Source organism: Heterocephalus glaber, unplaced genomic scaffold (assembly GCF_053883595.1).
Source record: "Heterocephalus glaber isolate CG9 unplaced genomic scaffold, H.glaber_assembly_v1.0 deba00001504, whole genome shotgun sequence".
Taxonomy (NCBI): domain Eukaryota; kingdom Metazoa; phylum Chordata; class Mammalia; order Rodentia; family Bathyergidae; genus Heterocephalus; species Heterocephalus glaber.
The window spans coordinates 68,205,119-68,232,760 of NW_028258324.1; the positions used below are offsets into that span (position 1 = coordinate 68,205,119).

General features: G+C 40.6%; 2 protein-coding genes and 5 non-coding genes across 12 annotated transcripts; 1 reads left to right on the forward strand and 6 right to left on the reverse strand.

Annotated features, from left to right (window-relative positions):
• Window positions 1–716: 716 nt before the first annotated feature.
• Rfc4 (replication factor C subunit 4) lies at window positions 717–21,421 on the forward strand. 3 transcript variants are annotated; one of them, XM_004834814.3, is made up of 11 exons: window positions 717–947; window positions 3,395–3,537; window positions 5,564–5,642; window positions 10,015–10,094; window positions 15,275–15,394; window positions 17,521–17,664; window positions 18,013–18,133; window positions 19,454–19,579; window positions 20,880–20,960; window positions 21,047–21,163; window positions 21,243–21,421. In XM_004834814.3, the coding sequence occupies exons 2-11, from the start codon at window positions 3,407–3,409 to the stop codon at window positions 21,336–21,338; spliced, it is 1,095 nt and encodes a 364-aa protein (XP_004834871.1). In that variant the 5' UTR covers window positions 717–947; window positions 3,395–3,406; the 3' UTR covers window positions 21,339–21,421. The 3 variants fall into 3 exon arrangements, with proteins under 3 accessions (XP_004834871.1, XP_004834873.1, XP_004834872.1); XM_004834815.3 differs by having other exon boundaries at window positions 794–951; XM_004834816.3 differs by lacking the exon at window positions 19,454–19,579.
• Window positions 21,416–27,551, reverse strand: Eif4a2 (eukaryotic translation initiation factor 4A2). Of its 4 annotated transcripts, none has more exons than XR_204736.4 (12): window positions 27,489–27,551; window positions 26,726–26,771; window positions 26,511–26,643; window positions 26,008–26,147; window positions 25,100–25,268; window positions 24,904–25,013; window positions 24,520–24,663; window positions 24,081–24,218; window positions 23,751–23,840; window positions 23,452–23,531; window positions 22,903–23,015; window positions 21,416–22,193 (listed from the first exon to the last, which is right to left on the reverse strand). XR_204736.4 is itself a non-coding variant. In XM_004834818.4 (11 exons), exons 1-11 carry the CDS (start codon window positions 27,515–27,517, stop codon window positions 22,049–22,051), a joined length of 1,224 nt encoding a protein of 407 aa, XP_004834875.1. In that variant the 5' UTR covers window positions 27,518–27,551; the 3' UTR covers window positions 21,416–22,048. The 4 variants fall into 4 exon arrangements, 2 of the variants coding, with proteins under 2 accessions (XP_004834875.1, XP_021111545.1); XR_002393847.2 differs by having other exon boundaries at window positions 22,095–22,193; window positions 22,907–23,015; XM_004834818.4 differs by lacking the exon at window positions 22,903–23,015.
• Window positions 23,589–23,722, reverse strand: LOC147825408 (small nucleolar RNA SNORA4). The gene has a single exon (XR_015441189.1). It is a non-coding gene; the product is annotated as a small nucleolar RNA SNORA4 (small nucleolar RNA).
• On the reverse strand, window positions 23,904–24,035 carry LOC147825409 (small nucleolar RNA SNORA63). The gene has a single exon (XR_015441178.1). It is a non-coding gene; the product is annotated as a small nucleolar RNA SNORA63 (small nucleolar RNA).
• On the reverse strand, window positions 24,302–24,479 carry LOC147825410 (small nucleolar RNA SNORA81). Its single transcript, XR_015441182.1, has one exon. It is a non-coding gene; the product is annotated as a small nucleolar RNA SNORA81 (small nucleolar RNA).
• Window positions 24,729–24,855, reverse strand: LOC147825411 (small nucleolar RNA SNORA63). The gene has a single exon (XR_015441179.1). It is a non-coding gene; the product is annotated as a small nucleolar RNA SNORA63 (small nucleolar RNA).
• On the reverse strand, window positions 26,249–26,317 carry LOC147825412 (small nucleolar RNA SNORD2). Its single transcript, XR_015441195.1, has one exon. It is a non-coding gene; the product is annotated as a small nucleolar RNA SNORD2 (small nucleolar RNA).
• Window positions 27,552–27,642: the final 91 nt, after the last annotated feature.

Consider the following 27,642-nt stretch of genomic DNA (forward strand, 5'->3'; position numbering starts at 1 on the left):
AAATTCAGAGCTAAACTATCCGGGAAAGATAAAAGCGGTGGCAGCCTCAGACACCTGCCTAGAGTCCACAATGCATGAGCCCTGGCGGGGTTAAAAATGATTATCGATCTTGTACCCTTTATCGATCGCCCACACTGCTAGATTTCGAGGGGGAATTAGATACATATAGGTACATAGAGGGTCTTCTACTAAAGGTATATGGCACGTGCTCTCAGGAGGGTAAGGAAAGCCATCTTCAGCTGTCTCTACCCTTAAGACGGTTTGCTCCACCATCGAGGAAGATCGGAGGAGAGCGATCCGCACGAAGCCTTCTTCTGGCCAAAGATCGAATCCACTCTCCCTAACTCCCGTCCTTAGGGGTGAACCGGGATTGTGTTGCCGCATTTACGTCCACAGGCTGCCCGTGTCTGTATATTCACCGTGCAGACCGGTGCCTGAACAGAGTGAGCCCCTGCGCGGACCGTGGGGTCCCGAGGCCCGCCCGCCCCGCTCCTGTGGGGACGTCGAGCTTGAGGGTCCGTGCCCTGCCGTCTGGAGTGACACAGCAGAGTATGGGGTTAGGGTGAAACTTTATTTGCACCTCCTTGGTTACCCAGCTCCAGTCTAGGTATCCGGCATTTGTGTCAGCTCGGGTTTACACGACACAGCGCTCGGACGCACTGCTGTCCAGCGCGCCGCGCGCCGGAAGTGACGCACGACGTATGAGTTCCCGCCCTGCCCTGCGCTGGCTTTGGCTGGCGGGAAATGCGGGCGGTCGGGTCTCGGCTGTGTCTGTGAGTCTCCTGGCCTGTAATTCCCGCGCTGGGCGACGGAACTGAGACTTCGCGATCACCTCGTCGTTTCCCCATCCCGAATCTCCGGAAACGAGGCGGCGACGCGTTCGCCACGCCGACGAGCAGCTGAAAGGCCCAAGTTGTGCGGGTCCCGCGCGGGAAGCCGGTTTGCAGGCAGGTGATGGGCTGCAAAAATTCAGAGCTTGCCTTCGCCTTCCCTTAGTGCTCCTGTGAGGTCTTCCACCTCCACTTTGTCTCCTGCTGACAACCCTGTCATACCCACCCCGGCACCCCCGGGTGAAATGGTGCCTCGGTACAGCATCGCTGAGCCCTGCTTCGGGACATATTAACGTTTAGCAGCCGTGGCTAGGACGGGGTAATCCAATAGCTTTTAAAGCCCGGCTGGTTACAGATATTAACAATGTACGCATTTTATTTTATTGGTATATACCCAAGTGCCAAGCGCAGAACTACACGTTGGCAGTCCTTTGTTTAACTCAGTTGCCTTATAGAATAGGCGTTAGCACCTTTTGCAGAATCTCGGGTGATAAGTCATTCGCCAGATGTCATGGAGTATCTAGCACATGTCAGACACTGTTCCAGGCACTGGGCATATAGCAATGGGGGAAAAAATAGAATTGCCACTAAGGACGGGCATGGTGGTGCATGCCTGTAATCCCGGCACTTGGGAGGCCGAGGCAGGAGGATAGCCACGAGTTCGAGGCCAGCCTGGGGTATGCAGTGAGTTTGAGGCCAGCCTGAACTACATAGCGAGATGCAGGCTCAAAAATCAAATAACAAAAAAGTTGCCACTAATGTGAGGGATATTTAGGCAAGCGAATGATGCTTTCTTTCTTCAAAACAAAAAACCTGAAGACAACCTCCAAGAATGTTAGTGTTGGGCTGGGGATTTAGCTCAGTGGTGCAGCTATCTGCCTCGAAAGAAAGCACAAGTTCAATCCCCGGTACCAAAAAAAAAAAAAGAATGTTAGAGTTAGTAGTAACTATCTTCTTTGTGGAATTTTGTATGAATTTTAAAATTTTCTGTATTATTTTGAGTTCAGTTGAACATGTTACCACGTTCCATTTTTAATAATGGAGTCCTCTCCATCCTCCCTTCTGCTTCCAAAAGAAAAAATCCCCAAAGGTGGACATTGGTTTGCCAGCAGAACAGGACCTTGAGCAGATCTCTAAGCCCAAAAACAGAAAGGAAGGCTCTCATTTGTGTCCCATCACTCCTAATTACTGGATCCATTTCAAGGTGTGAGCTAGAGTGAGGCCCATGACCAAAGTGGAAGCAGGCCCATGTACAGTTTGGCTGCCGCAGACCAGCTGCAGTCGATGCAGGGTAGGAAGGGGAGAGGTCTCGGGCCGGCGAGTGAGAAAAGAACCTTCGCAAGCAATGTGCAGGTTCCCTCTGAGAAGTCTCAGGGTCTGATTTATTTTTATATCTTTAAGCAATAGCTTGGAGGCATTGGGCGGAACATGTTTACATTTTAGGTTGCCTTAGCAATTTCTATTGAAGTAAAGGTTATTTTTTGCTAAACAGAGTATATTTTTCCTAAGCTGATTCATTTCATTGAACATCATGAATACATTTTAAAAATTACAATTGTCCCCTTATTTACCCACACCTAAGCAGAACAGAAGGTAACTTAATCAAAATCTCTATATCAGTGGGGGTACAAGCAAGATTTAATCAATTAAATGTCAAATTTGTGGTCATCATCTGGCCCTTGAGAAACTGCACAATGGTTAATATAGTTTGCTATTAGCTCTCTATTTTTCTATACCTCTATTCATCTTGCCTAAGTGTTATTTGGGTTCATGGTCCATGAGCAGGAGATGTTTACAGTACTTTGAGAAAAACTGAGTAACTTGCCTCCTTAGTGTATTTATCTGTCTTAACTTTCTTTCTGTTTCCCATTTTCCACTGTTTCTTACATCTAAAATCTGTCCCTTCAGTCTCTTTATAAGACCCCTTTAGTAAAAGAAAGTCATCAATAGAAGAAAGGAGTTATAGTAGTGGGAAAACAGAGGGAGTTTTAGGAGAGGTTTCTTTAGAGCTGTGTGTGGCAATAGAACTAAGAGAAACAGGACTTTGGGACTTTTGAGCCAGATCAGATTTCAATACATCATTACCAATTTGCCTTATGGAGAGTTTGTTGTTAGTCACAAACACAATGACTCCTGTGACCAGAGTAACAATTTTAAACATTATGGCATAAAAAAAATAAAACATGAGGGTACGATGTGTTCCACCCTTCTTTTCCCCAAGCTGGAACTTTGTCAAGCAGCCTTGGAGGTCGGTTGGGCTTTGCCATTTGGCCATTGATGACACTTTGTCAATACATTTGAAATTCTTTAATACTTTTTTCTAATGTGATTCATTTTTGTTCTGTGTCTCCCTTACTATAGATTCTAAGTTCCTTAAGGACTTTAGTTTCTTTTATGACCTTCAGCCCTCAGCACAGTGCATTCAGAGCATCCTAGGTCATGGAGTCGTGTCTTTTATTGAGTAATTACAGATGTCTCTGCCCAGAATGACTTGTGCCTTCAGGCTGAACTTCCTCACAATGATTTCAAAAAACATTTTCCTTTTTTGCCTTGTGCTTGGTCAGGGTGAAGTAATCATGCAGGCATTTCTAAAAGGAACATCGATCAGTACAAAACCACTGTCAACCAAGGATCAAGGAATCACTGCCACTGCAGGAAGCAGTGGAGAGAACAAGAAAGTCAAACCTGTTCCATGGGTGGAAAAATAGTAAGAACATTTGTTTTTGTTAAAATAACTAATAAATTACCTCCAGTTCTAATCACTTTTTTATGTGAGGGGAATTACTTGCTTTGTTAAGATACTATCCTTGAAAATAACTCCTTTAATTAAGTCATAGAACCTTGGAACTGAAAGATGACTTTACAGTAATATCATTTAATTCCCTTTTTAATAGGTGAACTAAGATCCTGATAATTGAAGTCTGTAGTTGGAGGAGCTGGTATAAAAGTAAAGAAAACAAAGTTTCTGTAAACACTTGGTCAAGAATTCTACTTGAATCTAAATCTGTCCCCCTTTTTATTACTAATAAAGTAAATAGAAATTGTTGAGTTTCACTTGTTTATAAATTTTTTGCATAAACAGTACTTGAGGGGTGGGTGTGTATAGCTCAGTGGTAGACCATTTGCCTAGCTTGTGTGAGGCCCTGGGGTTGATCCCCAGCACTGCAGGCAGGAAGGAAGGAAAGAAAGAAGTGACACTTAAATCATCATCAACTAAGTGAAATAATAAGTCACTATTTGACCACAAGAATCTAGATTTTTATCCTATCAGATCAGCTGGGTGCAGGTTCTCACAGACAACACTTGGGATGGACTTGAACACTGCTTCTCATTTTGGGAAGGTTGGGTATCCCTCAGTTTGCTCTAGTCTCTGCCATCCTCTCTTGCCTTCTGTCTCCCTTCATGTTTGTTATCTGCCTAATCTTTACAGTATTTGAATGTGAGAACCCAATTAATGATATACACTGACGTAATCCGTAATCCTTGCCTGGCACTAACCTAAGTAATTAGAAAAGTATAAATCGAGCCAGGCATGGTGATACCTGCCTGTAATCCTTAGCACTGAAAGAGCCTGAGGCAAGTTTGAGTACTGCTAGGGCAACTTAAGGAGACCCTGTCTCAAAATCTAAAAAAATAATAATAAAGGTTATGGTTGAAGCTCAGCGGTAAAAGTATCCCTGGGGTCAGTCCTCAGTGCTACAAAAAGAAACAAAGGGGAAAATTTTAAAAATAAATGAGTAAAGAAAGGGGGAAGGAAAGAGAAAGGGAGGGAAGGGTCAAAGGACTGGATTAATTAGGGTTGGGAATTTAACTTTTCTAGCTGCACTTAAAATCACTAATAAATGATTTAAGATGAAAAATTATTGCCAGGCATGGTGGTGCACACCTGTAATCCCAGTACTTGGGAGGCAGAGGCAGGAGGATCACCATGAGTTTGAGGCCAGCCTGGGCTACATAGCAAGACCCTCTCTCAAAAAAAAAAAAGCAAAAATTATATATTATTCTACTTCATATTGGTTTCACTTGTTTTTTATTAGCCTTAATAAATAGGTCTCCTTTTTTTAATGTAGTTAGGTGATAGAAAAAATGGATATTAACCAATTAACATTAAATATACATATATATTAAATACAATAGTTACTTCTCCTTAAGTTATTAAGTAATTCTCTTTTCTCATGACCTTATCTTGTATATAACATTACCTTCTTGACAAGTGTTCACTTTAATTTTTAGCCATTTGGCATTTGTGGTATATAAAATAAAATCTGCCAGGCATGGCGACACACACCAGTACTATCAGCACTTGGGAGGCTGAAGCAGGAGGATCCCCGAGAGTTTGAGGCCAGCCTAGACTACATAGTGAGTTCAAGACTAGCCTGAACTACATAGTGAGATCCTGTCTCAACAAAAATAAGGGGCCGGGGATTTAGCTCAGTGGCGGTCCACTTGCCTCACAACCAGGGTTCTGAGTTCAATCCCCAGTACCGAAAATAAATAAATAAAATCCTTTTGTTTAATTTTTAATATGAGCAATGCAGATTTAGGTAAATATTTTACTCTTTCAATATGTATTTGCTTAAGGTAAATAACGAGGTTTCCATGTACTTGCAGTTGTTTCCCATTTCATCACCAGTATATGAGAATTGATGGTTTTTTAGCAGAAGGAACACTTGGAACTTTTCTGTGGTTACCCTAATATACTCACTATCCTCTCTTCCACTCCAACCCCGCAGCCGCCCAAAATGTGTGGATGAAGTTGCTTTCCAAGAAGAAGTAGTTGCAGTGCTGAAAAAATCTTTAGAAGGAGCTGACGTAAGTAGCAGCTGGTTTTTAATGTCAATGGAAGATTTAAGACCTGATTTATTCACCCTTTTCCTTTGTTCATAACCTTTCACCCTCATTAAATACCACTCCGAATACATAGTAAGTCCTTGATAACTATTTGCACAGTGTTATTAGTTCAGCTTAGCAAGAATCTGTGTTAGGCAGCTTTCTGCTGCAGTGACTAAGATAAACAACTGAAAGGAGGAAAGGTTTGTTTGGCGCATGGTTTCGATCTGTGGTTGCTTGGACCTGTGATGGCGCAGTACATTGTGGTAGAAACACATGGTCCACTAGGCCCCACTTCCTGAAGGTTCCATCTCCTCCCAGCATGCCACAGGCTGCCAGCCAAGCCTTTTAACACGGATAACCTTTGGGGGACATTTAAGACTGAAACCATAACAGCTTCTCTTCACTCCTGTGTGACATTGTTCTGTAGCACTCAAGTGTAAAGACCAATGGACAAGACAGATTAGGACCTTTTTTTCATGAGCTTTTGTTTGGTACAGAAAGACAAACCAAATAAAGAAGGTAATTATAGACAATGATATGTGTTGTAAAGAAGAGCCAGAGATTTTTTGAAAGTTTTGCTCACCTAACCAGGATTTGGTTTGAATTAGAATATTTTTTAAAAAGCATTGAGCATTAAATTTTTCTTATAGCATTGTGCTATGCTGTATAGGGTAAAATATGGAGTAATTCATGTTTTAGATTATTCGGAGATGAAATAAACTCATACAAAGAATTAGCAATTTTAAATTGCATATGATGAAATGTCCAGGTACATTAAGAACTCGGCAAAGATCTGGATGTGGTGATGCGCACCTGTGATCTCAGCACTCTTGGAAGCTGAGGCAGGAGGATCAAGCGCAGCCTAGACAGCTTAGTGAGACTGTCTCAAAATTTAAAAAAGGACTGGGGATGTAGCTCAGTGTGAAGATCCTAAGTTCAACCCTTAGCACCATCAGAAAAAAGAACTCAATAAAGGGAGAGAGAACGTCCCAGGAAAACAGGCTTTTAAAAGAGCCAGGATGTGTTATACACATGTACCAGTTCCCCACAATGAATGTAATTATTATGTACTGCCAACACTTACTAATAAAAATTAAAAGTTTTTTAAGAAGTAGAATGTGATTTTTGCTTTATGGTTAAGATTTGCTTTCTTAAACATGGATGGGTCTGGGGATCTAGCTCAGTGGTTCCACGGCCTGCCTCGCAAATGCAAGGTCCTGAGTTCGATCCCCGGTACCAAAAAAAATGGGTGCTTTTTTTTTTTTTTTGGTTTTGGTTTTTTGACACAGGGTCTCACTGTGTAATTCAGGCTGGCCTCGAACTCACTGTGTAACTCAGGCTGGCCTTGAACTCATGGAGATCCTCCTGTCTCAGCCTCCCAAGTGTTAGGATTACAGGGATGTGCCTCCACACCCGGCCCAACCTGGCTGATTTTAATTAGAAGTGCTTTAGGTTTTTGCTGCTGTTATAGTACAGGTTAAGCATCCCTTATCCAAAAGGCTCCAGAAGTGTTTTGGATTTAGGATTTTTTTTCTGCTGTATTAGCTACTGTATTATGTTAAAATATCTGACAAACAAATTTTAAAAAGAAAAGACTTATTTTGGCTCATGGTTTCAGTACATGGTTGCTTGGCTCCATTGCTTTTAGGCCTGTGGTTAGACAGGAAGTGGCTGGAGTCCCAGGGTCCCCTTCCAGGACATACCCCTGACAACCTGACCTCTCCCATGAGGCCCCGCCTCCTAGCGGTCCACCGCTTCCCTGTGGGGCCACAGGCCAGCATGGGGACATGTAGACCTTGGTAAGACATTTAAGATCATTCCTCACCATGATACGTTCAGATAGCCTTATACCCATACCCTGAAAGTAATTTTATATAATGCTCTTAATAATTTGGTATATGAAACAAAGTCTCTGTACATTGAACCATCAGGAAGCAAAGCCATCACTATCTCACCTATTCCTGGTTGTTTGGCATCCATCATTCCTGACTCTGAATTTAGACACTACCAATTAGCAATCATTTTTTGTATTTATTTACACATTAGTACTAACAGTAAAAATATGGCATTAATATGATGAAAAAATAATGGATTCAGGGTTATTAAACACTTGTGGCATCATGTTGGCCCTCAAAGAATTTTGGATTTTGGAGCATTTCAGATTCTAGGATTTCAGATTAGGAATGTTTAACGTGTACTATATAGTAAACATCTTTTTTTTTTGGTACTGGGAATCGAACTCACAACCTTGCACTTACAAGGCAGGCAAGGTGCCACTGAGCTAAATCCCCAACCTACAGTAAACATTTTGAGAGAAGCTGTAGTTACAAAACTTTAAAATCTTTGTGTTTCTTCTGATTCAAATGCCCTTTTACTTTTTAGTTTTATAAAAGTACCCTATTTTAGTTGCACAGTAATATTTGAACATTACAAGACAAGATTCAATTTCATTACTAGTATTTTCAGCTCTTTAGGCAAATATAGTGGGGTTATGATCCACTTTTTTGTTTGTTTTGTTTTTCCATTGCTGGGGCCCCAACATCCCAGAGCACTGAGATCACAGGTATGTGCCACAACAGCCAGCTTTATTCTAAAGAATTTAAATTGTAGGGCCGGGGATTTAGCTCAGTGGTTCTGTCACCTGCCTCGAAAGCACAAGGACCTGAGTTCCATCCTCGGTACCAAAAAAAAAAAAAAAGAATTTAAATTGTGGTATGTTGTCGTTACCTGGATGAATCATTATAAATGTTGGGGTATGCACACTTCAGAATAATAATTATAACCTTCATACAATGCCTAAGAGGCGTTTGTTTGCTTTGTATAGCCTGAGTTTATCTCTTAGGCTCTGTGTTCCCAGTGTTAACAGTTAGCTGTCTTCTAATCCATGTATTTGTCTGTATGCTGATTGATTCATTAATTTAGCAAATCCTGAGTACTACAGTAAAGGCTGAGATACAAATGTGAATGGAACAGATAAGGTTCTTGGCCTATAAAAGTGAACCATCTAGTGAGGTAGGCAGATACTACTAAACCCAACAGTTAAATAAATGACAATAAATAAAATAAATGCAAATTGAGCCAGGTGTGGTGGCGCATGCCTGTAATCCCAGCACTCAGGGGGCTGAGGCAGAAGGATCACTAACTTTAGATTGGATGGTCAGGGAGGCTTCCAGCTTGCAATACACTGTGAGTTGGCCAGGCAGAAAAATTGAGGTCAGATTCTAGATCATAGGAACAACATATGTGTGGGCCAATCATGCTTCTCTCTTGGAGGCCACTTTAAGCTGAGCCAGGAAGGTAATGGAGGATGGATAGGTCGTGGACATCCTTGCAGGTCATGGGAGCAGCTTGTGTTTGGTTTATTTGCTTTTGTTTTTCTAAGTGGAATGGGAGCCCAGTGATTAGTTTTAAGTAACCAATATGGGTAGAGAATGAATGAACAAGAAAGGGGAGGTGAGGCGAGAATGAAAGCAAATAAACGCTGTGACCTAGTTTCCTGTATATAGCAATTCCCCCGCCTAAAAAGATGTACTACTAAAGATCATACAGTTTCATAAAAGAGCTCATTAGAATTGCAGTATATTTATTAATCTTCAGTGCAGATCACTTGTCTGCTTGCTAAGATCCAAGCTAGCTAGCTGGGTGTAAAAGATGATAGCTAGTTATTTAATCTTGTCCTTCATTTTTCTGAGTTAGATGTTGAATAGTGCCTGAAACTTAATAAATGTTCAGGTTTTGTTTTTTCTGAGTTTTATATATATATATATTTCTGTTCTCAGAACTTTAGTTCATTCAAAGCTCTTGTCTTTTTTCTTCAGAATTGACCAAATCGCATACTCTTTTGGTCTGTTTTCCCTTTGAAACTCTTGACATCGTTACATAATATAAAATCTTACCCAATTTGACCAAAAGTATCAGAAGCTTGAGATTCCTTTCAAAAAATAAAACATTTCTGGGCTGGGGATGTAGCTCAGTGATTCCACCACCTGCCTCGCAAGCACAAGGTCCTGAGTTCAATCCCCGCTACCAAAAACTAAATGAATAAATAAACAAACAAAACATTTCTAATTCCTGCTTTGAAATCAGTACATTAGCTATGGAGCAAGCATAAATATTAATTCCATTTAAGAGATTAGAAAGATACATTAGGAAACAATAAAAATGTGAAAAGGCAGCATTTGGAACTATCGGTATACTGTAGTAGTATCAGTACTACACTATCTGTCTAGTTAGACACGTATACCTCTCTACTGGGGAAGTAATTACACTGCTGCACAGGCATTTGCAGTCATTACTTTCACCGCTTAGTGTCAGAATACGATTTATAAAACTTAAAATTAAATTTCTACAGCTTCCTAATCTCTTGTTTTATGGGCCACCTGGAACTGGAAAGACATCTACTATTTTGGCAGCAGCTCGAGAACTCTTTGGGTAAGTTGAGTTCTTTCCGTCAGTCTCACTTTCTTAAGATTTAACACCAAACCTCTGTAGCACTACTGTTTTCCTATAGGAATCTGCATTTGCAACTAGGGATATAGCTCAGTGTTAGAGTGCTTGCCTGGTCTGGTGCAGACCCTGGGTTTGGCTCCCCAGCCCCAAAAGCTAAACAAAACAAGTCCATCTATTTTCTCTGTGGGGTTATTAGATTTATTTTTATATGATTTTTTTTAAGATTATTTCATGGACCCGTTTTATCACTTTCTCCCAAAGAAATTAGCTTCCTATATCTTTTGTACCCTTCATTCTGGACCTTGCTCAAACGTTTGAAAGTACTACAGGTCAGGGAGCTTTCGATTTCTTTTCCGTCCTGCATCACTTTCTTTAACTTTTTCCTGAAGATTTTGGAGCCAGAGGATCTGTCCTGTCAGCAGCCACGCTGTAGTATTGTCACCCTCTTCACGATTCCCATCTGTGCCTCTCTGGTAGCATCTGCTGTGTCTAGTGCTACCGTCCTGTCTGGTGTTCCTTCTGGTCTGGACTCTTAGGCCCTCCCTGGGATGATTAAGCCAGTTCCCTGCCCTCAGCTCTCCTGAGTATAAGCAGGGGGCTGGTAGTTGGTTGGTGAGTATGATTCCAAGTACACCAGAAAAATCTCCCCATGACAGTCCTCAAGATTCCTCTTCCTAGACCAACTGTCTTGGCTTAACCAGCTATTCTGAAGAAGCCCTAGAATTAAAAGCTGTGTAGCTGACCCTTGAATGGGTTTCCAGTTCTGCGGGTCTACTTTTTGTTTTCGAGATTTGCAACAGTTTAAAACTCACAAAAGAACCATCACAACTTTTAAGAAAAAGTGAGGTATGTCATAAATACATAAAATATAGGTAGATAAAAGTCGGTTTTATCATTTACTACAAAATATACATGTCTATTAAAATTAAAGCTTAAAAAAGATTAAAGCTTTATCGAAACATAAGCATACATACACAAACTCAGCCACAGCATCAATGAAAGTTCAAGAATCTTCTATACTTAAACAGTTTGCAGTGCTCTGTTATTTTTTGGTATGTTTAGAATCCTGAAATATTTTCAAAGTTACAAAACAGTATTACCTTAAAAAAAAACACACTAATATCTAAAATATGTAAAGAGCTCAAAAAAAGTAGACCCCCCCCCCAAAAAAAAAACTGGGCATGGTGTTGATCACCTGTAATCCCAGCACTCAGATGGCTGGGGTAGGATTGCTGCATGTTCAAGGGCAACCTGGGCTACATAATGAGTTTAAGCCCAGCCCGAACTACTCAGCAAGACCCTGTCTCAAAAAAAAGTTAGGCCGGGATTTAGCTCAGTGGTGCTGCCGCCTGCCTCACAAGCGCAAGGTCCTGAGTTCGATCCTTGTATATATAAAAAAAAAAAAGTTAGGACCCCCCCCAATCAAAAAATGAAATGAATGACACTTCTCAGAAATGGTCAGTACAGGCCGGGGATTTAGCTCAGTGGTGCCACCGCCTACCTCGCAAGCACAAGGTCCTGAGTTCGATCCCCGGTACCAAAAAAAAAAGAAATGGCCAGTAAACATGAAAAAATGTTCAACATCTCTGGCCATTAAAGAAATGCAAATTAACACATAAGATTTCAGCCTTCAGACAGAAAGAGTGGCAGTCATTAAAAAAATCAAAGAATAACAAATGCTGGCATAGCTACAGTGAAAAGGGAACCCTTCTAAATTGTTGGAATATAAACTGTACAGCCATTATGGAAATCAGTGTAAAGACTTCTAAAAAAATTAAAAATAGAAATTCTGTTTGACCTAGCTATTCCCCTTCTAGATATCTTCCTAAAAGAGCTAAAGACATGATGTTACAGAAATATGCACATACCAATGTTTATAGCATGACAATTCGTAAAAGTTAAATCTAAGAAGATGCTTATATGTCAATAAATGCAGGGATAAAGAAAATGTAATATCTATACTTAATGGAATACTTCTCAGGTATAGTGAAGGCTAAATTTGGGACATTTATAGGAAAAGGGATACCCCTTGAAAACAATGTTAAGTGAAATAAATCAGACACATAAACTTAAATACCAGATAGTTTCTCTCCTTTGAGTAATCTAAAGTACAAATAATGAGCAAAATAGAAGACAGATAAAAGGAAATGGAGATCTTTTGGAAATGGGAAGAGGCCAGGAGTCTGAGGGTAGGGGTAGAGGGGAAGAAAAGCAGATATAAAAAGGCTTAAGATGTGTCATGTACATGTCCCAGCTACCCTCAGTCAATACAATTTGTGTCGTAAACATGAGCTAAAACAATTAATGATAATGAAAATAGGGAAAGGGGATGCAGAGATGAAAGGAAGTGGTAGGGAGGGGAAGAGGAATGAAAAGAAAGAAGATACAGGGGACCCTTGACTTTGAACTCAGTTTGCGAGGGCTGGTTGTAACTCAGGTTGGTCAGTGGAAAGCCCGGGCTCCTCTACACAGCCTTCAAAGTCTCTCCTGTATACAGGCAGATCTCAGTGTCCTTAGAGACACTGGCCCAGGATTTCTCAGCCCCACACAGGAAAGGATGCTGTGATGTTCCTTCCAGGACTCTTTAAGGGTTAAATCTGTATCTGAGACCATCTGGAAGTATAAGCGACTGGCGTTCAGGTCATACATAACTCAAGACTTTGTAAGTTAAAAGTAAAATTCTGGTCATAACCCAAGTTGTTTGTATGTCAGGCCAGTCATAACTCGAGGGTCCACTTATATTCAAACAAGTCCAAATTTTTTTAAAAAATCACAAACCATACATGATGCCATCCAGTTGAGAGAAATGCAAACATGTAGAGATGCCATATTTAATCATGACTACATTAAATGAACTGTAGTATACGCCATATGACTATAATAATTTCATAGCCAGCTCCTGTTGCTGTTGAACTGAGCTCAGATGTTATAGGTATGCTTAAAATACTTTGTAAGCCAAGTGTGGTGGCCCATGCCTATAATCCCAGAAGTCTGGGAGGATGAAGCAGGAGGATCACAAGTTCAAACTCAGCCTCATCAGTTTAGTGAAACCCTACCTCACAAAAATTTTTTAAAAGGGCTGGGAATATGGTTTAATGCAGAGTCCCTGCAGATCCCCAGTACCACTTTTTTTTGACGCTGATCATCTCTTTGTGATCAATTCTGAAAAGTTTGTCTTTCCAGTAAAGTATGTATCTCTTTAAAACAAAATCTCAAAAGTTCTCACCTATTTTTTGCTATATATAGTACTTATAAAATACAAAGTGTATGTTAATTGACCATGTTATCAGTTAAGACTTTACGTCAACCACAGACATTTAAGTTTGGGGGAAGGCAAAAGTTAACTCTTGGATTTTCGGCTGTAAGGGGCATCTGCTCACTCCCTTAACCCTGTACTGTTCTAGGGTCAGCTGTACAGTGGCCTGGGTCTGATAGAATGTAACATGCACCAGCATAGCAAAGGCTCGCTTGAATTCACCCAGAATTTTTTTTATCAGACATTAAAAAAAAAAAAAAAAAAGACATTCAGCCAAAGGGTACGTCTGAAAGCCTAACTATGAAAACCGTTAGATGCCTGTAAGACCACCAAACGTGAAACGAGAGTCAGCCATGTTGTATTGTGACGGAAGACAGGAGAAGCTGCTGTGAGCCTCATCAGACAGCAGCCTTTTTCCTCAAAGCTTTTTTGATTATTGCACAACTAACATTTGAGCCGAACCAACTTAGCAATGTAATAATGAATGGAACTGTTCAAACCTTCATTATCATTGTCATATGTATTTGGAGTAAGTCAGTTTAGATTATATAACTTTTCATATATCCCTTATAAAATAATGTTTGTCCTTAATTTAAAAACTTACTTTTGGGGCTGGGGATTTAGCTTAGTGGTTTCACTGCCTGCTGCGCAAGCGCAAGGACCCAAGTTCGATCCCTGGTACAAAAAAAAAAAAAAAAAAAATCTCTTATTGTCATTTTCTGAGGTTATTGGAAAGCAGGAAAAACTTACTTTTGTTGTAACTGTGGTTTCATAAAGAACATATGGGGCCGGGGATTTAGCTCAGTGGTTCTGGTGCCTGCCTCGCAAGCGCAAGGTCCTGAGTTTGATCCCCGGTACCAAAAAAAAAACCCCAAAATCAAATAGAACGTATTTATACCAAGCTTCCAGTCTACACCTATGGAAGAATGTTTAAGATATGATACTAATTAGGAAAAATAAGTGTACGACTAAATCATTGAATCATTGCTCTCATGGGTTTTAGGGGGCTTTTCTTTTTGGTGCTATACATTGAACCCAAGGCTAAACATACACCGTAGCATTGAGCTAGACCCCTAGCCCATCTTTCATCTTTTAAATGCGTGTGTGTATGTGTGTGTGTGTATAGACTAAAGGAAAGTTTCAAAGCCAGTTTGACAGGGCATGCTGGGAAATTTTTTTTTTTTCGATTTCTCAGATTTGTCTACAGTGAGGATATGCTACTTTTGGTAATTTAACTTTAAAAGAAAAACTCACTTTAAAAACTGTTCAAGTTGGGGGCGGTTGGCTTAGTGCTACAGCACTTGTCTGCCATGAGCAAAGCCCTTAGTTTGATCCTTCGCACTGCAAAAAAGAAAAAAAACTGTTTAATCCAATAATTTCCCCTAGAGCAGTCAACTCTATGGAAATAGTTCAAAATGCACTAAACTGTAAAGTATTTAAAACTAGATGTCTAACATTTGAACAATGTTAAATTAAAAAGGATATGACCAAGGCCAGGGATTTAGCGCAGTGGTTATGCTGCCTGTCTTGCAAGCGCAAGGGTCCGAGTTTGATCTCTAGTACCAAAAAAAAAAAGTGTGTGTGTGTGTGTGTGTGTGTGTGTATATATAAAACCATTAAAATGGCATTTACATTGGCCATTGCAAGATGTTTATTATACAAACTAATGGTAAATTTAAAATTTTACATGCTATATAATAATCTACTTTTCTTAATGGATGGGAAAGAACCAAAATGTTAATTGCATGGCTTTGCAAAAAAAAAAATACAGAAATTATTGTATGCCTTCTATCTGTGTTTGCTAGGTGAATTTTAAACCTCTGCAAAGTGTACAAATCTTAAAATGTGAGTTAGGCCTGGGTTATTTGTATGCTTTATGTTTCATATTTGTTTCAATTTTAAATAGGCCTGAACTGTTTCGATCAAGAGTTCTTGAGTTAAATGCATCTGATGAACGTGGAATACAAGTAGTTCGAGAGAAAGTGAAAAATTTTGCTCAGTTAGCTGTATCAGGAAGTCGTTCAGAGTAAGTAAACTTGCCACCAGGTGTAATGGTGCACGCCTGTAATCCCAGCACTTGTGAGGCTGAGCAGGAGAATTGCCATGCGTTCGAGGCCAGCTTGGGCTACATAGTGAGCTCAAGCCAGCATGAACTACATGGTGAGACCCTGTTTCAAAAAAGCAAAACAAAACAAGTAAGTAAACTTGCCTTCCCTTCTCTATAGCATGTCATTATATTTGTTTTAAGCATAGGTTGTGGGTTGAACGTGTCCCCCAAAAGTTCGTGTGTTGGAAACAATCGCTAGATTCATGTGCTAGTAGAATTTGGAGGCGGGGCCTTTGGGAGATAATTAGGACTAGAAGAGGTCATGAGAATATGTCCTCCACGATGGTCTTAGTGGCGTTATAAGAGCAAGAGAGGCCCCATCTTGCCATGTGATACTTCCTGTCATGTTCTAGAAGGCCTTCATGATTTACAGCCTTCTTAGCCTTCAGAACTGTGAGAAGTAAAGTCTTCTTTATCATTTACCCAGTCCTTGGGTATTCTGTTGCAGCAACACAAAATGGACTAAGTATATACTTCTGCCAAATTTTCTTCTTATTAGATCGTATTGTTTCTAAATTATTTAAGCCCAGAAATGACCTTTATAATAACAAGTGGTATATTGTCAGGGTATTTGGTATTATTGGTATTTTGTCTAAGGAATATGTATTAATTAAATTTGATGGTTTGGGGTGGGGGATTTAGCTCAGTGGTTTTACCGCCTCCTACGCAAGCACAAGGACCCGAGTTCGATCCCCGGAACCAAAAAAAAAAATAAGTTCAAGGCCAGCCCGGACCACATGGTGAGACCCCGACTCAAAAAACCAAAAAAAAATAGAAAATGTGCTAAGTAAAAGAAAGCAGGGCCAGGGATTTAGCTCAGTGGTTCCACCGCCTGCCTCGCAAGCTAAGGACCCGAGTTCATTCCCTGATACCAAAAAAAAAACAAACAAAAACAAAAAAGAAAGCAGCCACAGAAGGCCCATGTGTTATAAATTCCACGTATATGAAATATTCAGGATAGAGAAACCTAGAGATAGGAAAGTAGACTACTGATTGCCGAGAGCTGGGAGAATTAGGGGGAGAAGTGACTCCTAATAGGCAGGAAGTTTCTTTCTGGAGTGATGAAAATGTTCTAAAATTGGGCTGTGGTGATAGCTACATGATTCTTGAATAAGTTTCACCTGCTGTGGTTTCAGTTACCCGTGGTCAACTATGGTCTAAAAATATTAAATGGAAAATGCCAGGAATTAACAGTTCCTTCATTTTAAATTGCATGCCATTGTGAGTAGTGGTGTGATGAAATCTCATTTTACCCTGCCTGGGATAGGAACGTGTCTAGTGCGTCCATGCTGTGCATGCACTGTCCTTACTAGTCTCTTCCTAGCCATGTCTCGGTTCTCAGATCAAAGTGTACCACAGAGCTCCTGTTTCAGTAACCCTTGTTTTACTTAATAATAGCTGCAAAACACCAGAGTAGTAATATTGTCAATTTTATCAGTGCATTGTTTCAGTGGTTTGATTTTAAGTACTTGCTAATCTATTACAATGTCTAATTTATAAATTTAACTGTCCTGGGTGCTGGGCATGGTGGCACCCGCCTGCAGTCCCAGCACTCTGGGAGGCTGAGGCAGGAGGGTCACAAGTTCAAGCCCAGGTGCAACTTAGCAAGACCTTGTCTCAAAAATAAAAAAGAGCTGGGGATGTAACTCAATGGGAAGGCCCTGGGTTCAGTCCCCAGAACTGCAAAAAAAGTGGGGGGAAGAGGAGGGGTAATGGGTATATATGTGTAGGGAAAAAAAAAACCAGTAGTACGGCCGGGGATTTAGCTCAGTGGTTCTGGCGCCTGCCTCGTAAGCGCAAGGTCTCGAGTTCGATCTCCGGTACCAAAAAAAAAAAAACAGTAGTAAGGTTTGATACTGTCTGGTTTCAGGTATCCATTGGGATTCTTGAAACAAAAACCCTATAAATAATGGGAGATTACCATGTACTGAAGATTATTGAACTGTATACACTCTAAGTGGTAAATTGTGGAGTATTACCTCTCACCATAGCCATGAAAAACAGAATATATTAGTGCTCAACTCTTATGTGTTTCTCTGAATTAGTGGGAAGCCATGTCCTCCTTTTAAGATTGTGATTTTGGATGAAGCAGACTCTATGACCTCGGCTGCTCAGGCAGCTCTAAGACGCACCATGGAGAAGGAGTCGAAAACCACACGATTCTGCCTCATCTGTAACTATGTCACTCGGTGGGTATATTGCCCTGAAGGTAGAGACTGGGCAGCTGTTGTTATCGACACATAGTACCTATTTATGGGGTACCATGTGATGTTTCTACACAGTATACAGTGTATAATGATTAGATCAGTTAGCATCTTTCCCCTCAGAAACATCATGTGCGTTAAGAACATTCCAAGTGGTCTTTCCTGTTTTGAATATTTGTTATCAGGCAGCCTATTTTGCTAAACCCCATAGAGGGAGAAAAATTTAAATTTTCAAGATTGCATTAATATCTCCTTCAAATCTGATTTGTTCTTCTTGAAAATAAGTCTGGAAAATTCTTAAACACCAACATATTTTTTTCCAATCTTTTACAGAATAATTGAACCATTGACCTCTAGATGTTCAAAGTTCCGCTTCAAGCCTCTCTCAGATAAAATTCAACAGCAACGGTTATTAGACATTGCTGAGAAGGAAAATGTCAAAATTAGCAATGAGGTAATTATGAGTTCCTCTGATGAATCCATATGGACCAGCTAAGGTGAATGACAAAAGTTGAAATGTGTAGGAATTACAAGGTTGAGCTATTCTGTCACTTTTGGAGATATTTAAGCTAGTTTATCTGGTATTTTAGAGACCCCAGACTGGTAGATTTCATACATACAGTGTTAATTCTGTGGTAAATCTCTGCATAATGACGAGTTTTTAGTCTCATAATTAGTAGTCCCAGTGCTAGAAAATATATGGCCCGTACTCATAAAATTTAACCACAATTTGCATTTTCTTTGCTTGATGTGATCCAGAAAATAGTACAAATATGAAAGATCTTTTCATCCTTGCCAGTTTCTTTTAGAAGCAAAACATCTCTATTCTTCCATTGGACAGATGCTGTCTCGATCAATTCTGCCACCATATAACTGATATTCCCTCAGAAACAAAAAAATTTTTCCCCACTAATTCTAGGCTAAAGCATAGTATATTTTTACTTTTCTTTAAAATCAGGATTTTTACAGGCATGTGCATCTATGCCCTAATCAAGGACTCCTTCAGGAAGCCCCCAGCCCAGGGTCAGAGGCTAGGATCTGGAAGAAGCAAGGTGCTGAAGGGAAGGAGAGGGTTCTCTGGGGCCAAGGTTGAGTTAAGTTACAACATTACCACAAGGTCTCAGACTGCCGTAGCTGCCTCCAAGTGTAAGAATGGACAATCATGAAAATGCCTACGTGAACGTGCGGATCTCAGTGTCTTGATAAATAATTGTATCTACATGTGGGAGATGAGAAAAAGGTAGGGCAAAGGAGAGTGCGAGCCTGGAAGCTTTTAAAAAGCTACAGGAATCTACACAATGCCCACTGAAATTATGTTTACAAAGACCTTTTCTAATAACGTGAGGAAATTCTTACAATTTTAAGTAAAAAAAGGCAAGCTATAAAATTGTGTATTGAGTTGAATCACAAGCTATGTGGAGAAAATACAGATTTTAAAAAATTAGCCTGGAAGGAAATGCACCAAAAGTTATTAACAGCAGTTTATTGTCTTTGAATCCAGTTATGTATCAGTATACCTGCAAAATGGTAAGGAGCTATTGAGAACTAAGTTCTGTGCTTGTCAATTTTTTCATAAATTGGCACCATGTCTTCCCATAACAACCCTGTGAGGCAATTATTCCTACTTTACAGATGAGAAAACTGAGGTTCACAGACACTCCCTAGCTAAGATTCACACAGATTAAAAATAAATAAAATTGATTTAAAAAATAAAAATAAAGTCAGAAGACTTCAACTGGTGATCACAGCTTTAAAGCAATTCTTTTCTCTTCAGGGAATAGCTTATCTTGTTAAAGTGTCAGAAGGAGACTTAAGGAAAGCCATTACATTTCTTCAGAGTGCTACTCGATTAACAGGTGGAAAGGAAGTCATGGAAAAAGTGATCACAGACATTGCTGGGGTAAGAACACTAGATATTTTGAAATTCTAGCTGACATTTTTGTGGCTTTTCGAAAATTATGTGCAGAAGACTGCACAAGAAAATAGTAAATAACCAGAGTTATCAATGCTTCAGCAAAGAGGTTAACACTGGCTTTCAGTATGTCAGGTGTGTAATAAATCTTACATTTCTAAGAGAGATTTCTAAGAAAGTGGACCCTTGACTTATGAACTCAGTTCATTCGTGCGGGCTGGTTGTAACTCAAGCTGAAAGCTCAGACTCCTTTACCCAACCTTTAAAGTCTCCCTCCTGTATTATGGCAGAAATCAGTGTCCTTAGACATTGGCCCAGGATTTCTCAACCCCACACAGGAAAAGATACTGTGTAATGTTCCTCCCAGAACTCTTTAAGGGTTAAATCTGTATCTGAGACCATTCGGAGGCACAAGCCGCATTCAGGTCGTAACTCAAAAACTTTGGTTGTAAGGTTAAACTGAAATTCCAGTTGTAACCCAAGTTGTTCATACATCAAGCTGGTCAAAACTTGAGGGTCCACTGTAGCACAATTGTGGCACATAGTTAATTTTCAGCAGTCATACTGTTCATCTATGTGAAACTTTTTTGCCAAAAGGATATAGTCATTCCTTGGTATCCACAGGGCACTGAAACTCCTTATGTAAAACGATGTAGTATCTGGAAAGACTGAATCCAGGGACTTTACACAGCTTATTCACAGCCCACTTTTGAGATGGACCCACACTAAACTCTCCACACCTGGGCACTTCTACTTTAGCCTTCCGGAGTGCTGGGATCATTATAGGCATATGCTATACCTGGCTTGCTGTATACTTTAAATCATGTGTAGGTTATTCCTATATATATATATTACTGCATTGTTCAGAAAGTGACAAATCTGTACACATTTACTACAGATCACTTTTCAAATGCTTTTGGTTCAGGATGAAGCCATGTTTAGAGCTGTGTAATGACGTGTAGTTAGGAAGAGTGTACCTTTTGTACACTCCATCAAAACTCCACTAGCATTACATTCAGAATGTAACCGTTGAAGACATTTCATACAGAACAAGATGAATAGCATTCTCTTTAAGTTCTCTGGGTACTTTTCAAACCAATCTCATTAAAGCAGCTACTTGAAGACTGAGACTTTTCCCTTTTGGCTGATAAAAGTTACATTAAGGGCCAGAAGAGAGGGTTATGTAGACTTCACTGACTAGGACAAGCAGTCCCATCATAGGCCCCAATTTGTTACATTTCTTGGTGGAAGTACAGTACAGCCAAATTACCTCCACATTCCCTTTCAGGTAATACCAGCTGAGACAATTGATGGAGTATTTGCTGCATGTCAGAGTGGCTCTTTTGACAAACTGGAAGCTGTTGTGAAGGTACTGAAGTCATAGCTTAAAAGTAAATTGGACCCGGGGGGGGGGGGGCAGTGATTTGGTGATCACACCATTTTTTTCCATTACAGAACTTAATAAATGAAGGTCATGCAGCAACTCAGCTTATAAATCAAGTTCATGATGCAATTGTAGAGAATGATAACCTTTCCGATAAACAGAAATCTATTATGACAGAGAAACTTGCTGTAAGTAGACTGGGCAGTTGTCACTATAGTATTTAGCTGTGCCTGAAATTTACTAACCTTAATGTGCATTTTCTTCTAGGAAGCTGATAAATGCTTAGCAGATGGTGCTGATGAACACCTGCAATTGATAAGCCTTTGTGCAATTGTGATGCAGCAACTAACTCAGAATTGTTAAGTCTGAAAACTGACCAAAAGCTCACAAGAAATGCTTTGTAAAATACAGGTTGTGAAAATAAAAATGACCAAACTACCTTTAAAGTGAATATACATTTATTTAACATTCAAACTTCATTAAGACATGTGCAATATGGCAATTTTACTGGGGATTTAACCCGACCTAGGATATGATTGCTTGCTGGGGTTTAGCAACAGGGTCCAGTTCACACTTAGCACTAATTAAATACTTTATTGAATAAATACAATACCAAACAAAATGCATTCAAATGCTTAAAAAAATCAATTTTTAAAGGCCTTTCTAGTCAGGCTAAAGACAAACACAATAAAGGCAGATATGCTAGTTTAACATAATTGGCTGACTTTATACAGCACTTATATCTTTTAGTCCATAAGTATATTATTAAATGATAGAGAACATCTAATACAACCATTTCTACAGAACTAGGAAATAAATTTCTAAGAAAGAAAGATTTTACAGACCCCATCTTTTATACCCACCCCAACAGTCTAACTCTAAAGAGGATAAAGCCAATGACTTTTCCTCACAAGAGCTCACGACTAATGTCGCTTTGCTATCAAAATCTGTATTTCTGATCCGTTATGAGCATTGAGACAAGATTCAAAAATTCCCAAAGAAGCACAATGCACGTTGTGATCGCCTATTCAGCAACAGCGAGCACTGCATTCAAAACTATCTCATCCCAGGAATTAAATAAGGTCAGCCACATTCATGGGCATTTCCTCCACTGTAGTATTGTAGAAAGTCTCAATGTCACGAAGAATCCTCTTGTCTTCTTCAGTAACAAAGTTTATAGCCACACCTTTCCTCCCAAAGCGACCCCCTCTGCCAATTCTGTGTAAGAGAAAGGAAACAACAATGTTACTTCTCAAATACTTTTTATGAACTACTGAACATGAGGATCCACTTGTTAACCATCAGCTGCAGTTTACTTAAAAGGTTATAGTTCGTGCTTCTAATTGGAGCACTAGCGGCTAAATCAGTATGTAGAGGGAAAAAATATTCCTTTGCAGTTAGTGCCAAAAGGATTCAAGGCTTGTCTGGCTGCAAAATGAGATTTATCAGGTGTCTTGAGCATTACTATAAAGCAGATGACAGTACTGTGTTTGGGGTAGTGAAATTAAAGCCCATACCAAAGTGGGCCAGCCAAGAGCAGTTGTCAGCCTGGGACAGATGTAAACACCAGGGATAAAACAAAAGAGCAGTTATGTAATCCACTTCGTCGCACTTCTGGAACTGTAAACTGTAAATACAAATGCTGCAAGGTTAACTACTTTCTAAAACTTAAAATATCTTCCAGTGGGAAAACAAATTTGGTATGGTAACCCAAACTTATCACTGCTTTTTTTTTTTTGCTCAGTATCACACGTTGTACTCAATTACTCAAACGTGTTTACCTCCAAAAGAGCTCTACCTTCCTACACAAACCAGACAACACAAACCACCTAATGCTCCCTAATAGAAATACTAACATAAAAATGCCTGGGCTGGAACAACTTAAAAATCAAATAATCATGACAAAAGAAAAACAAATTATAAATACCGACTCGCTCTTTATTCAAACAGTGTGCTGTTTTTCGCTTATGACTCCACGTCCTAAATTACGTCAACGCCGCTTCTGAGCACCATCTCGTCACCAACTGCTGCTATCGACTCCTGTATTTTTTAAAAAGTCTTTTTTTACATCATATAACAAAGTACAATTCCAATTTATTTAGGGATAAAGCCACTACGACTCACTATTGACTCAAAATGCTACCAGTCAACACCAAGAAAAATCCCAACTATAGAAGAATCACCAAGAAAAACACGTAAGGCACGAAAGCATCACTAAAAATAAAGCTAAAAACAAGCTAAGACCTAAAGCAACCTGATCTGTATGTATGTACACAACCTAGGCATATTTACAAGTTTTCCCACTTGGTTCTGGCCAGCCTTCCCAAGTATAATTTTAATTACATCATACTAAACTATGTCTTTTCACCAAAACAAATCTACACCCTGATTTGACATTACCTTTCCTACAAATCATTGTAGGAGAATACATGAATTTCACCAGTTACACAAACTGGTCAAGATGCTCTCTTCTCACCTGTGAATATAGTTTTCACGATTGGTAGGTAGATCATAGTTTATAACCAAAGACACTTGTTGCACATCAATCCCACGAGCCTGAAAAATACAAAGGTGTATCTTCAAATTTCTGATTAAAAAACTAGACACTTCTGTGATGTAACCACAAAGTAGTAATGAACTATACTTAGTGGTATAGTTCACTGTGGAGTGTGGTCTTTTAGTCTCCCAAAGAGCCCTGGTTGGTAAAGGTTATTAAAAACCTTACCCTCAAAATGAACTTTTGGTAGATTATACAGAAACAATTAAGAAACTTACCAACAAGTCAGTAGTGATCAGAACTCGGCTTGACCCTGATCGGAATTCCCTCATGATAACATCTCTCTCCTTCTGATCCATGTCACCATGCTGTATGTAAACAAACAAGCCTCAATTCAAGAATCACCTGTCAGGTCAACATTTAGTTTTAACATGTATGAGACCAAGCGTCCCTGGCTGCTACGTAGACATAGCAGACAGGTATAGTTAAGAAACAACTTTATTTTGAGCAGGGGGAACGACAGCACAGCACTCAACAGCTATGTTGTAGTCTTAATCCTGCTTTAATAAGCACACGCTTTCATGAGCAGTACTAGTAACACCTCTTACCAGAGCAGAAACTGTGAAGTCCCTGGCATGCATTTTCTCAGTGAGCCAGTCCACCTTGCGCCTTGTATTGAGAAAAATAACAGCCTGTGTAATGGTGAGAGTCTCATACAAATCACAAAGTGTATCCAACTTCCATTCCTAGGTATTTTCAAAGAAAAGTTAACAGTCAAATACGGTTCAACTTTTCATTTAGAAAATCACTGTTAAAAGTCTGTTTAAAGACATATTGCACCAAACCCTAAGACAAAGGACACTGGACATTAAAAAAGAGGTCCACCCCAGTCTTTAGGATGTAGTGCAGTTACTTTTCTTCTTGTGTGTACTCTGCTGGCATTATTACAGAAACCAAGATATGATCCTAATTTCTGCAATTTTAGCACAGTGCTTATACAAGAAGGTAAAATCTAGCCACATTTCTGTGTAACAACTGACAAATTACCTCTCTTTCAACATTAATGTAAAACTGTTTGATTCCTTCAAGGGTCAATTCTTCTTTCTTCACCAAAATTCGAATTGGATCTCTCATGAATTTTTTGGTCACTTCCAACACATCAGTTGGCATTGTGGCAGAAAGCAACACAACCTAAAGACAATGATTATGTTGTCACACAAGTACATAGTGCAACTTTCAGTAATAATCAAGAAAAAATGTTTGAGACCAAGCGTCTCTGTCTTACCACAGAATAGAGCTAGACAGAGATAGTAATGCATCAAATACTTTAAGCAGGGGGAACGACAATAAAACACTTCAGTTATATTGTAACTTTACCTGCATTAAAACCAAAAACCCCTTAACTATGAGAAGGGATGAAATAAAACTTACCTGAATACTTGTATTTAGTTTTTGGAAAATCTCATAGATTTGATCCTTAAACCCTCGACTCAACATTTCATCTGCTTCATCCAAAACAAACATTTTGATCCATTTTGGAGCTGTTAATAACAAAGTTATACTGTGTCATCTCCAGATTCTCCAAGATGCGGCAGTAACAGTAAATCGAGACTCTTCAAACACTTACAAAGGTATCTTCTGTTTAACATATCAAACACTCTCCCTGGTGTACCAACAACAATATGTGGTGCTTCAGCCTGCAGTTTTTGCATTTCATTTCGAACATTTGTTCCACCAATGCAGGCATGACAAGTTGCTCCCATATAGTCTCCAAGTGCCAGAATTACCTTTTGGATCTAAAAGCCAAAAACCTCAATTATTACCTTATAAAATAAACTGACTAAATCCTCAAGTACGATGGTAAAATAGCTGGTCTGCCAATAGCTTCTAAACATGCAGAGCACAATACTACTTCCAAGCTTAGACTGACCTAAGTGTTTCAAGAGAATTCCAAAATTCTCGTAATAAGTTCTTTTGTGCAATATATTTGGGATCCTACTGCCCATAACTAGTACCTTTTCCTACATCACTCTCTTCACCGTTTAAGAAATGTTTCAATAAACACAAGTTCTATAAATACAATAGGGCAAATTATTTTTCTCTTCCATAAGGTACTGTCTTTTTCCAATCCTGACCTTAATAAAGCCTACTGCTTTATTAGTTTACTTCAAAGCCAATACAGCACTGAGCTTTGAAAACATAGCATGCAACAGATGCATCACAAACTACTGAGACAGTCAAATGGTAACATGTCACTGCAGTTTTCATGTTGCACAACTGCATTCAAACTTAAAATTTGGGTAAAGACCTAGTCTACCCTGTAGAGAACTTTGGATTCTCAAATGTCAGCACACAAACCTACAAAACATACCTACACACCCAGTTCCTGCTCATCTTAGAACAAATACTCCCTGCATGCACAATTAGAGGGGGCTCTGATAGGACCAAGTTACGCTGAGCTTTAAATTCTTCACAGTTGTGAAACCTGAAACCTATGCAACACGCAAGCAGTTTTTTGAACTACACTATCAATACCTGTTGAGCCAGTTCTCTGGTGGGGGCCAATACTAGTGCTTGGGTCTCCTTGAACTCAATCTCCAACTGTTGCAGGATGGAAATAGCAAATGTGGCTGTCTTGCCAGTACCTGACTGAGCTTGAGCAATCACATCATATCCTAAAAAAAGTAGGATACATATTTACCGATCCCACATCAAATTGTCACTTCTACTTCACACCACGTATTCCAGTTGGAACATGAATTATGCCCAAATATTTAAGTGATCAGCCAGAGTATTCTCTTCATTTCAGGTCAGTCCCGAAAGATGATTTGCCATCATTTCACTTTAAGGAATACAAAGAGGTGCTAGTAGACCCCCTGAGGTTAATTTCCCTTTTATGCTCCAAGTCTAGGTAGAACAGTGAATTTACTTTTTTAAAAAGGCAATGATCGCCGCCTGCTGCGCAAGCGCAAGGACCCGAGTTCGATCCCCGGTACCAAAGGAAAAAAAAAAAAAAAAAGCCATTGAGTGTTTTTTACCTTTAATACAAGGAATAATAGCTCTTTGCTGAATAGCAGAAGGCTTCTCAAAACCGTAAGCATAGATGCCCCGAAGAAGAGACTCCTTTAAATTCATATCATCAAAGTTATCAACAATCTCATTCCAGTTGCTCTGTAAGTCGAAAAATAATAAAATCAACACGGATGCCAGCACCCACCTTTTCCGAGCTCCAAATCCACCCCCGTTTTCTTACCTCGATGACACCATCAGGGTCCATTCCCTCTGGGCCTCCATGTTCTCTGCCGACAAGAACACCGCAGTTAGGCAACATCCCTTCCCCGAGCCATCCGACTCTCGCCCACAAAGCGCCTGCCTTTTGTGACCCGCACTGTCATATCACCGCCCCCCCCCAGCCTCCTCTTCCTCCGACAGCTAACGAAGCCGGCGCGGCCGGGCCTGAGACACCGCGCGCCTCCCCGGGGCCCCACCACCCAGCAGCCTCTTCCCCGCAGGCCCGAGCAGGGCCGCTCCCGTCTCGGCGGCCGAGCGTCTCGCGAGAGTTCCCGCGCCGAGCTCCGCCCCCAACTCTGCGCAAGCCTGGTGATTGACGCGGGCGAGGCAGCCGGCGAGGCTCCAACCGCCCTCCGGCGCCCCAACGACCCGCGACCCCCTCGGCCGAGGCGCAGGGCCCCAACCCGCGCCGTCGACTGGAAACCATGTCGCGGCGCCCGGTCACCCCGCGCCTGACGCGGGCTGCGCCACGGCTCTTTACGAAGCGCCGTGCCCCTCAGAGGGCCAAGGGCGCCAGGGCTCCCAGCGTCTTCGGGGAACGCCCTTTCCCCACGGCGCTCCCGTCCCCCGACCTGTGTCCCCGGGGCCCTGCCCACCGTGGAAGCTTCTCGGAAGAACACAGGAGTCCTGTGCTCCACGGAGACGCCCACGTAGCTGGAGCTCCTTACCGCCAAGCGCCCCGCGACCTCCCCTCCTCAGCACCGCCCGCCGAAAGGGCGCCATACCTGTTATAGTCCGCAGAACCACCAGACATGATCCGAAGAGCCGCTCCGCGCCCGACTGAAAAGACAGCCGCACCGCGCCGCCCGTTCTTTATAGGCTCGCGGCCGGAACTCGTTTCTCGCGGAGGAATTTTCTTGTCGCCCTCCAGTCAGCCAC